The sequence below is a fragment of the Heliangelus exortis genome, chromosome 2, assembly GCF_036169615.1.
Source record: "Heliangelus exortis chromosome 2, bHelExo1.hap1, whole genome shotgun sequence".
Lineage (NCBI taxonomy): Eukaryota > Metazoa > Chordata > Aves > Apodiformes > Trochilidae > Heliangelus > Heliangelus exortis.
The window spans coordinates 27,966,506-27,977,050 of NC_092423.1; the positions used below are offsets into that span (position 1 = coordinate 27,966,506).

The 10,545-nt window shown below is 37.6% G+C and overlaps 1 protein-coding gene across 1 annotated transcript in view; it reads right to left on the reverse strand.

The window, feature by feature from the left end:
* The window catches only part of VWDE (von Willebrand factor D and EGF domains), a 38,718-nt gene extending 28,173 nt beyond the window's left edge, over nt 1-10,545 (reverse strand). Inside the window, exons 1-4 of the mRNA XM_071735345.1 lie at nt 10,458-10,545; nt 4,977-5,161; nt 2,373-2,604; nt 523-588 (exon numbers count right to left, since the gene is read on the reverse strand). Of these exons, the coding sequence (XP_071591446.1) occupies nt 523-588; nt 2,373-2,604; nt 4,977-5,161; nt 10,458-10,545 (571 nt within the window). The remainder of the gene's footprint in view (nt 1-522; nt 589-2,372; nt 2,605-4,976; nt 5,162-10,457) is intronic.

Sequence of the window (10,545 nt, forward strand, 5' to 3'; positions counted from 1 at the left end):
AGGAAGGTGCCGAAGCAGGTAAAAAAAATAAACCAAAACCAAAGGCATAAAATACAAATAATTATTTTACCATACAGGAGAGGACAACATGCAAAGGAATTGGCACGGCAAAAGAATATTTTCTCTACTTATGAAGAAAGGCAAAAAAAAAAAAAAAAAAAAAAAAAAAAAAAAAAAAAAAAAAAAATCTATTTAAAAAGGGCTAGATGAAAAGGAAAAGAATAATCAACAGTATTATTTGTAGATTCTCATATTTGACTTAATAGAATCAAAATAATCTGTCAATCAGCATCATTAAAATAATTTTTTAACCTTTTGGTACCTATTCTGAACATGATGGTGAGAAAGTACTTTCATAACCCAAGTTCTGAAATTACCTCCAAGCCGCTCATTTTGCAACAGACCAAGCAATACTGTTGGTAACATGAACATGCTTTTACTCAAGATAGAATATAACTAAATGTTGACATTATTGAGTCATAAATGCACAGAAAATGTTGAAAATCAAAATAAAATACTCACTTTTACAGGTGCCTCGAGTTTCCACTCCCTCAGGATCACACATCTGCGGCTTTGCACCTGAAACAACTATAAATTTTTCTATAATTGTATATTCACACACTTACAGAATATGTACACCAGTGCTCCTAAATTACTGTTAAAAGTAGACCAAATATCACAAGACCCTAACTGAAATGTAAATGAGCAGAACAGGAGCAATCTTGTAATCTGATTCATATACAATTATAATAGCAGCCAGTACTGAGCTTTTCATTGGAAATCAGAAGTAGATTTGCTCTATTGAGGAGGAAGGGTATAGAAAATTCTACCACCTCTACAATTTTTACTGCAGATGTACCCAGCCAATACTTACTGATGTTGTTAAAAAAACAGGTGGAACTTTGATTAAATAAGAAAATACCAGAACATTTGTAACAAGAATAAAAAGAGGTCAGTCACTCTACTCAAACTGAGTAAAAGTGGCAGCAGCAACATTCAAAACCCCACTCACCAACAGGAAAAAAGAGCAGATTTTGAAGTTCCACACTTCAGTGATAAATCTGAATTCCTTTTTAGAATTCCTTTAGAGAGACTCTTTGACAATTTCTATCAAGTGCTTACAGGTGTCAAGTGCTCAAGAGAAAACAGAGTACATGTGATAACCTATATCCAGAAAGCAGCATGAGTACAATCCACTTTACATGAAAACATCATCTTAAAACAGGGCTTTTAAAGTCAAAATGTTTTTTACATTACGAGTATTCAACAGACCCAAACCAGGGTTATGTTTCTTGCCTACTTTGCTGTGAGGCAGTAAAAATTTGCTAGCTTGCTGCCAGTGGCTTTTATATCCTCTTTCCTCTTCATAAACTATCATCCAAAGTCCTGCAGTGCAGAAGTTCTTCACTGTGCAGTCACTTACATGCTGAAAAGTCCCATTTCTGGCATTTTTTCTGTCAATAAACCCTTGAAGAATGCCATAACAATCAGACCTAAAGGTATAATGATGGGCCAATAAAGCACCAGAAAACCCACTGGTGGTTTTGCTGTTAAGCTTCTGAAAGAAGCCAGTAATAAAGAAAATTACTTAGAGCAATATAGAGGCATAGATACAGATGCATAGAGATATTGCTATTTTTTTCACATCAGTGTGTTAGACAAGCTAATAAGATTTTCTTACTATGCTAATTTTTCACTATTTCACTGTATTTGTAACTGTAATGATTTAAACATGCCTTAAGTTACCTAAAACATCATTTGTTTTGTATTGTGAATATAAACACACCTTTAGAGCACAAGAGTTCAAGACAATATAAGCAAAAAGGACTCCAGTTCTTTCTCATAGTGTTAACAGTGTATCAGTAGAGCATTTCTGTGGTCAACTAGAAACATGTGTGCTCTCCAGAAAGAGGATAAGAGTTGCAGTAAGAAAAATAGTCCCAATTATGGTAAACAGTAATTGATACAGTTAAGTTCTTACATAAAATTTACTCTTACTTGTAATTCTATGCATATTCAGTTAAGGATATTTGCAGAGGATGAGTGCCTTTGTAGGTATTCTGAATTTTGACTTCTAGATGTATCTTATATCGCCACCTCATTAAATGGAAAACTTCAATTGTTTAGGTCATGGGCTTTGAACAGTGCTTGAGTGCTTAATGTAGGACAAATAGGGGTAGTGTGAAACCACCTTACCATACCAAGTCATTTTTCCATCATACCAATATTAAAAGTAAGGATTGCAAGGAATTTTAGCATGCCAGAAATTTTATTTCCAACCATTTCCACTCAGGCAAATAAGAGAAAGACACTCATAAACACACACACAAACACACACACACTTAGCTGAGGTACAGCATGCATCTTCTTACCTTCTGCACAATACCCCATGCATCCTTGGGTGGGCTGCAGTAAGTAAACAAAGAAATCCCCACAGTTCCTCACACTGACAGGGATTTGGAAAAGACAGCAGTCTTTTGAAGCACTGAAGAAAAACTGCCATGTAGCACAAGCTGTTAACTGCTTGATCTCACCAGGGCGAGGCATGGATTCTGACTCCCTCAGAGACAACCAGACAGGGGCTTGAGTACCACAGTGATTCATCTTCAGCACCAGAGAAAAAACACCAGAAAATGGTTAATGCTATGTCACAAATGCTGTGCTTTAAGTGAGGTACATATGTATTCAACTAATTTCCTGCATGAGCGTTTAGTGAAGTCTAGACAGAATAACTGAGGGCTTGCTTACTCTCTTCATCAAGGCTGAATACACAAAATACACATAAAAGAAACTAAAGTCCTTTTTGGGTATAATGAATTTATGTTTCTAAAGATGGGCTATAATTTAGTGTCTGAAGAACTTAACTGGGAGCCACACATGAGTTTTTCTGCCCCAAAAATCCAACAATTGTGTTATGGCTTAGTGAGTTACTCTACACCCACTACCCTAAAGTTACTGACTGTGTGAATGTTACCAGAAACCAGACAGTTCAGGGTACAACATACATATCCTGAACATCAAGGCTGATACATTTTAACTGCCCTTTGCCATGTATTGAAGGCTCAGCTAACCTCCAGGATTTCTTCTAAGAGATGTGGTCAGCTGATCCATGGCTACTGACTTGCAGCTGAGCCAAAACTACAGGACACCTGTAAGCCCTGTCAGCCTTTCAATTCCCCACCTTTAAAACCAGATACACTTGCAACATCCCCCTCTAACACTTACAGTGATTTTGTAACAACCCTAAATCCTTTGTGTTTGCAAAGCAGTGGGCTTCACAAGGTCTGTGGTTCAGATGCTGATTCAACAAGTGATTTAAAAGGGCTGATGTTCCTCCTATCCTTGTTCAGTGCTTCTGCTCAGAGAGTGAGAAGTGTGCTGTGGATAATCTCCTTCTCCCCTCACCACTGTGGCTTGAAGTAGTCTTCAGGTCAAGGAAGCTGCCATGCAGGTCTCAACTTAGCAGTAGTATGAATAATGGCAACTGAAACATAAGCTGGCTTAGCTGGCACAAAAGTTGACCAGTGGAATACAGAAAGATGAATCCCAGAAAAAGGAGACAAAGGAGGAATCTGGTTCATGAGTTACCAGACTGAGTTTAAGATCACCTGCTGCCTTTCATATGCTGCAGAAAGCAAACTGGAAAAAAAAACCTAGAAGGACCCAGTGTGTTAACATAAGCATTTTGAAAATGTTTACATGAAAACTATAAACCTGAAACTGCGATTTTTAGAACCCTTTCTCCTTTATACATCACCTCAAGTATTCCTTCCTTTGACCTGAGAGTGAAACAAGGTCTCAGATCACTTGCAGACTCTTTGAGCAATAGCTCATTTCAGAAGTACACTGTTCTTTCTTAATCTTGAAAATCTGATCCCAACATCAATCCATCAGCCAGACAGAATTAATGAGAAGTAGACAGAAATGGGATGGGTTGTTTAACAGAGTCTGAATCTTGGACAAGGATTAAATATAGCTATGATAAAAGTTCTACGAGGAAAGAAAGGAGGAAACTTCCCAAACAAGACATCCATTTCAGTTTGGTTTTAACGTTTTGAATTTGACAAATCAAAATTAAGATCTTGGGGTTTTGTCAACATATGAAAAAAGAAGTTGTCAATGCATAAATTTCATTTTTTTAATAAGTTTTGAATTGATCTCTTTTCAACTGCAGATATCTCTATTCCTCTGTATTAGAATGGCAGCCTATTTTTACCAAATATTTATTAAGCACTGAGAACTTTGGCCAGATTTCTAAAACTTTCCTATATCTGAAAAGCAAAGTTTTTTCCCCTGGTTTATCATGCTGTTTCTTTGCACAGAAGGATCCGTTCTGAGAAAAGAAAACTACTTAATTTGTTTGTTTGTATTAAATCTAACTGAAATAAATTCCTTCAGAAATAACACTTTTTGTTATTTTTTTGCAGTACAAAAACCTGGATGACAGTAACTTCTGCAACACTGCTCTTTGAGTCCTTGAGTCAGCTACACATTAAAGGCACTTCTCTGTCTTTATGATTTAATTATAAAGAAAAGAAATCAAACAAATACAAAAACAAAGATGGGGCTGCTATAAACTCAATTTAATTTTATTACTACGCTTTAACTGGTTTGTATTTCTTTGAAAGTGTTTTGAAGTGTTTCATTTTTGAGTTGCAGCTTTAGAACAAGATATCCCTTCTATGCTACCACTGAGAAAATCTTCTATATCCATGACTACAAATGACAGCTTTTGAGTGCTCTAAAAGGGATGTAATTTATCATCCTCTGCTATTACCCATTCAGTGTAAAATTTTCAATGCTTAAGACTTAATTGCCTAGTTAAGACATTTTAATACACTCAAGTATTTAGAGGGAATAGTTTCTTTATGTTCCTCTACATCAGACTCCAAAATCATATATTTTTTTTATCCCTCTCTTAGTGGAAATATAAATCAAATACAAATTTCTTACAGTCACATCAGCTGTAACAATACCTCTATGCACTTGGTTGGCATCTCAGCAGGCTTATCAAAAATCATAAAGCGGTACCACCCTGGTGTTAGGGAATGGTCACATATTAAATCTTGAATAGCTGATTGCTGGAGGTGGGATGAATCAAAACCAATGCTTCGGTAAGGGTTCTGCAGGACCTGATGTCCTCCAGGAGAGCATTCAAGAGCTGTGGAGCAAAAGTATTTGGAGTATCAGGATGGAATGCCTAACAAGTATGTTAGAAAAGACAAATATTTTAAACAAGAAAATGTGGATATATTGTAGTATGGTGTGAAGCTACCTTTACTGAAAAACATATTGAAGTCTTAGTAACAGCAAGAAATAGGTGTCTGAGTACTCTAAAATTTAACAGAATTCACCATGTGAATAATAAAAACAAATGAATAACCACATTAGGCATTTATAACCAATGTAGACACGGTGGGAAGGAATATACTTATACTTTCTCTCTGGATTTTGATATTCTGATTCCACTGATGTTTATGAAACTTAACAACCAGAATAAAAACGGGGTGTCAGATATATGGGAGGATCAAAATCTTACCTCAAGGAGTAAGGATTATCCAAAGGTCTTTTGTAAATAGGCTACCACTTAAGAGGTTTCTTAGGCATGAAATGAAGAATTCCCCCAAAGTGGATGAGAGGTAGTTGCACACAGTTTGCATGTATGCATGCAGATCATACCAAAAGTGTGTCTGAAAATGGGTAGATACTGAGTTACACACTTTAAGTCAATTTGCATGACTGACATGCTAAATATTAATAATGTAAATACAACTGGACATCTAAGTGATCTAATCTCAAAATTACTGGTACGTAAAATAAAGGACCAGCACCTAAAGAAGTCTGTTCTATACAATAGCCTTCTTTAAAAATGCAGACTAATTCAGAAATAAAGCAAAAGCCCAGAATTTCTGAATCTGATCTGGCAGCTGAGTTGACTCCTGTCAAGGACAGTGACAATAAAAGTTCTCTCTAAAGGCATATTTTCATGCCAAGTACTGAATGGCCATTCTTGCTCAGGAATGTGCTTGGGAAGTGAAAGTACGGAAACAAAGTGTAAGAGAATATTTAAAAAGAAATAACATATAAAAATGCACATATCTATTTACCTTGCTTTTGAAAATGGATACAACGGATGCTGACTGTGAATGGAATCCAAGGTTCCACTGAATGACAGAGTTAATCTTAATTCTTACCTCTACTACCCTACTAATGAACTTTAAAAAAATGCAGCTGTAAACCAAGCTCAGCATTTTCCATGTTAAAAGTCTGATCTTCAGTTTCACTCCCGGCTGTTTTTTTTCTTATTTGTCCCATATTTTGCAGGGTGTAATTGCATCGCTGATAACAAAAATTTGGGTTCAAATCATGTAAATAATGTACTATATACCACATTCTTTGATACTACTGTCCAGATAACCACCATTATAAAACAGTTTCAAATCTGGTAATTCCCCTCCTTTCAATGGAGAAGATGCCCTGTGAAAGAACAGACTTCTCTTTCAAGCACAGTATGAAAATCCTATAGTCTTTCAAAGACTAAAGATTTAATCTGCTATGGCTCTAGGCTACCCAGGCAGGTAACAATAGCTTTATCTTCTATCCTCTAAGGGCAGATGGAAGTCAATGTGATTGACTGTGCCACCACTGTGCTTCTGAGTTGCTTGTAGTAGCCTGTAGGCTATTCATGTCCATACAAGTTGACCTAACTGAGAATTTATCCCTCACTGGAATTTCAAGAAAAGCCCTTGAAGAATCACAGGTCAGCCATGTGTGTTATTGAAATGTTTTCCTAGCAAGCTTCAGCACAAGCAGTTTACGAACCATGGTGAAAATGTCCTCCTGTCTTCTGTTTTTTATTGGAATTCTCCCCTTCATACAGCACCCTCATTAGTTTTCTTTCCTGTAACTGAATCACTCCTGAAGCAATTAATATCTGTTACCTTTTCCATTAATAAATCAAGCTAGACATGAGACAAGTCTCTATTTTCTTTCCATCCCCAGTTTAATTAGATCATCATCTGATGTATCTTTAAAACAGCTGACTGTACTCACTTTTAATAGGGTTATAAATCCTACTAAAGATCAAATTATACGTTTCTTATTATTATGTACATCACTTTAAAATGTCACCAGGCTCTTCATGTATTCTTTCTTTCTTTTTAAAAGTATGCTAGTATTCCCACAGTTATTGTTTGGAAATCTCATGTTGCAGAACACTAGTTGATTTTTAAATTTTCTTTCTTTTATTTTCCTTACTTGTTCTGCAAAACAACAGAACATAACCGCCATCATCAATAACCCAAATTCAATTCTTTTATTACACATCTGAGAGCATAACTGATGTGCTGTCTACCTCTAGCAAAAACAGAAACAAGTAAGACTATCACATTTATGGATGCATACACAACACTCAATGTTATCTTTGAAAATGGATATCTGTAGATCAGATCAGCTCAAATCACAGGCATCTAGGAGGGGAGTTGGCTCATTTTTTCACTGAAATAATAATTTCCTTATTTTTGATTTGTTAGAAAAAAAAATTTAAAAAATCGATATGAGTAAACTTCATTCTCAGAATGATGAATATCAGTTTTGATATAAAGCTCCAGAAAAGCTTTGCCTGTGTCTAACACCAAGCAATTTGCAACCCAACGAATTGAGTCTGACAAAATAATAAGAAACTGAAAACAGAGCGATACTTGAAAGTACTAAGGAACCTCATCTACAGGGCAAGTTTTGCTGCCAGTTTTGCCTAGTATGGCAAATATTGCTGGTATGGCAATATATGCTAGTTGACTTTCAACATCTTCATCCACAGTCACAAAATATTCTCAAATGTTCCTATACATGTTAGTTTTAACAGGATTTCTCATTTAATATTCTAGGTGGAAATATTTTTTTATATATGTGAAATACTTTAGTGGGAGAGCTGGACTAGACGATTTCGTGAGGTCCCTTCCAATTCTGACAATTCTGTGAATATTATTTTTATTTGTTTTTCTTTTAGGGCCTTTAAATGTATTAGTGATTTGGCAATTTCAAATATAAATAGTTGCTTTAAAGCAATGAAATCAACGCTTTAATTCCAGAATATAAAAATTAATACCTGAGACTGTGAAACTCAGCCTGCTTTTTAATTGTGCACCATTGGTTTAACCTATCCTGGTGGATACACAATAAACTGAGAGACTTTTAACTTGGAAGTCAAACTCCCCCATTTTGTTTGGAGGTCCAAATACTACTTAGTGTCTGCTAGAAAAGCAATCCATCTGGGGAAAGTACACAGCTGTTCCCCTAGTATTTGAGTTTATTTATCACATTCAGTGCTTCATTCCACAAAAGCCCTATATACTGTCATAGAATTCTCATGTTCTTTAACCGAGGTGTCTGCAAGCCAGGAAGAATCCGAATGCACCTTTGCTATTTCCTGACTTCTCTTCAAGACTAATACAGTGAGCTTTGCCTCTATGCATCCCAGACCTATTTGGTCCTGCCAGATACTGAGCAATGTGACCCCAGGCCAGAAAAGTATTCAACATTTGCCACGCTGGAGGATGAGCAGTAGAAGTGCTCCACTGGATCACAGCTGCTGCAAATGATTGAAAGGCTGAGGCCTCATTATTAAATCCAGCCCCGAGTTTATATCATGAAAATTTCCTATAAAAACAGCTCCTCAGGATTAATATAGCATTTTGGATAACATCTATCTGGTCTGTTTGCCACCCAAACTTCAATACAAGTATTTATTACGTTGGGTTCATCCTGAAAGCTGCTTTCTTTTCTCTTGTTGCTTTTTATATGGGACATATTGCCACCTATCTGAATGGATTAAAATGCAAAAATATACAAACTAGTACACATACATTGGGCCTTTTGGGGAGATGGATGAAATCTCTGAAGTGACAATGGTACCTGTTTCTGTAGAATTTCTTCTGAGAGGCTTGGTTACTTAAGCTCTGGACTGGTTTAGGCAGACCTTTGGGTCCAGAGCAAGGGAACTGCACTCTTGTACTTAGTGGCACTTACTGCCAACACACTGGGGCTTGTGTCACAGCTGCCACAAACAGGGTCAGGTAATAGCTACTCTTAGCACCACATCTTAACCAAAAGTCAAGGAGGTTCTTGAAATCTACACAGGAGTACATTTTCCACCAAAAGATATTTAAGTGGTTCCTGAAGACTACTGCCTTTGAGGCACTTGGGTAGAAAATATCCAACTCCTTGTTCACATCTTCTCATCCAGCTACATGATTTTCCACCTGTTCTTGGGCAGGAGCAGCCTTATGGAGCAGTCAGGGGCTGAGGACTAGCAGTGTAAACCAGATCAGAGAGAGAATGGTAGGACTGGCAATTCAGTTCCTCAGGTGCAGATAGCTTATCAATTCCTGTCTCCTGCTGTCCAAAGGCCAGGATCTAGCAAATTACTACAGATAAACAAACAGTGCCATTAGTAAGTGGCCACACCGATCCTGAATGTGCTTTTTCTTGCACCTACTGACCACAAAGGATGTGACATATCAACATCACAAGGCAGAAATTAGAACTAGGACTGCATTTAACAAAAGTACCCTGATGTAGTTGTGGATTTAGATGCTTTCAAAATACTGAAATGGAAAGAAATTTACTTTTTGGAAGAAGTTTAGAGTAACACTTTTAAAACAAAAGCTAAAAATGAATGCAACTATTTACCTAAAGTTGCTTGGATTTGATGCATAAAAGCACATGATCACAAATGTTGAAGCAATTACAGTACCACAATACCATGGAAAAGAAATATGAATACTCCTATATGCAGAACCACAAAAAAAAATTGAATCAATGTGCACACATTAACACATTTGCCTACACGGCCCCATGTAGATGGGTGTTTAAACACTTTCTCACTCATGTCCACAGCCTAAAAGGTGCTTTGGTTGTACAAGTTTCATTGTATTTAAAAAAAAAGCAAAATATATGTTTACAGAATATTTTCCAGTAGTTCTCAATATAATATGCTATTGTATCTATTCTTGGAAATTTGAAAGACTGCAGACATGGCTTTCGGGCAGGTTCTGCAGAAGTCCCAGGTAGAGTGTGCCAATGCATGGCAAGTGCTCCAACTCTTAGGGGAGAGAGAGAAAGGAAGACAGAATGGAAGAATTAAGATTCCTGGCCTTCGATTACCACTTTCCAGGCTTTCCCTGCAAGGTGCACTGTGACAATGACAATTCCTAAGCTCTCCGTTCATAAAGTAAAGCCTCTTCCAGTTAAACTGGTTCCATGTAATTACCGAGCTGGAAAACAAGCAGATGTGCGGCCACAGGGACCGGGCAGGACCAAGTGCTCGATGCCAGGGGCTGCTCCAAACCCAGCGGGGCCGAGGGCAAGGGCCGCGCCCCTGCGGCCTCCCTCTCACCTGCCGCCGGCGAAGCCTCCACCTGCCCCCGCTGCCCCCGCCGCCCCCCGGTGCCGCTTACCTCGCCGGCGGGGTCTCGCCGCCGCCAGACACCCCAGCAGGGCCGCGCAGAGCCAAAAGCGTCCGGCTGTGGGGACAGAGCCCCGCAT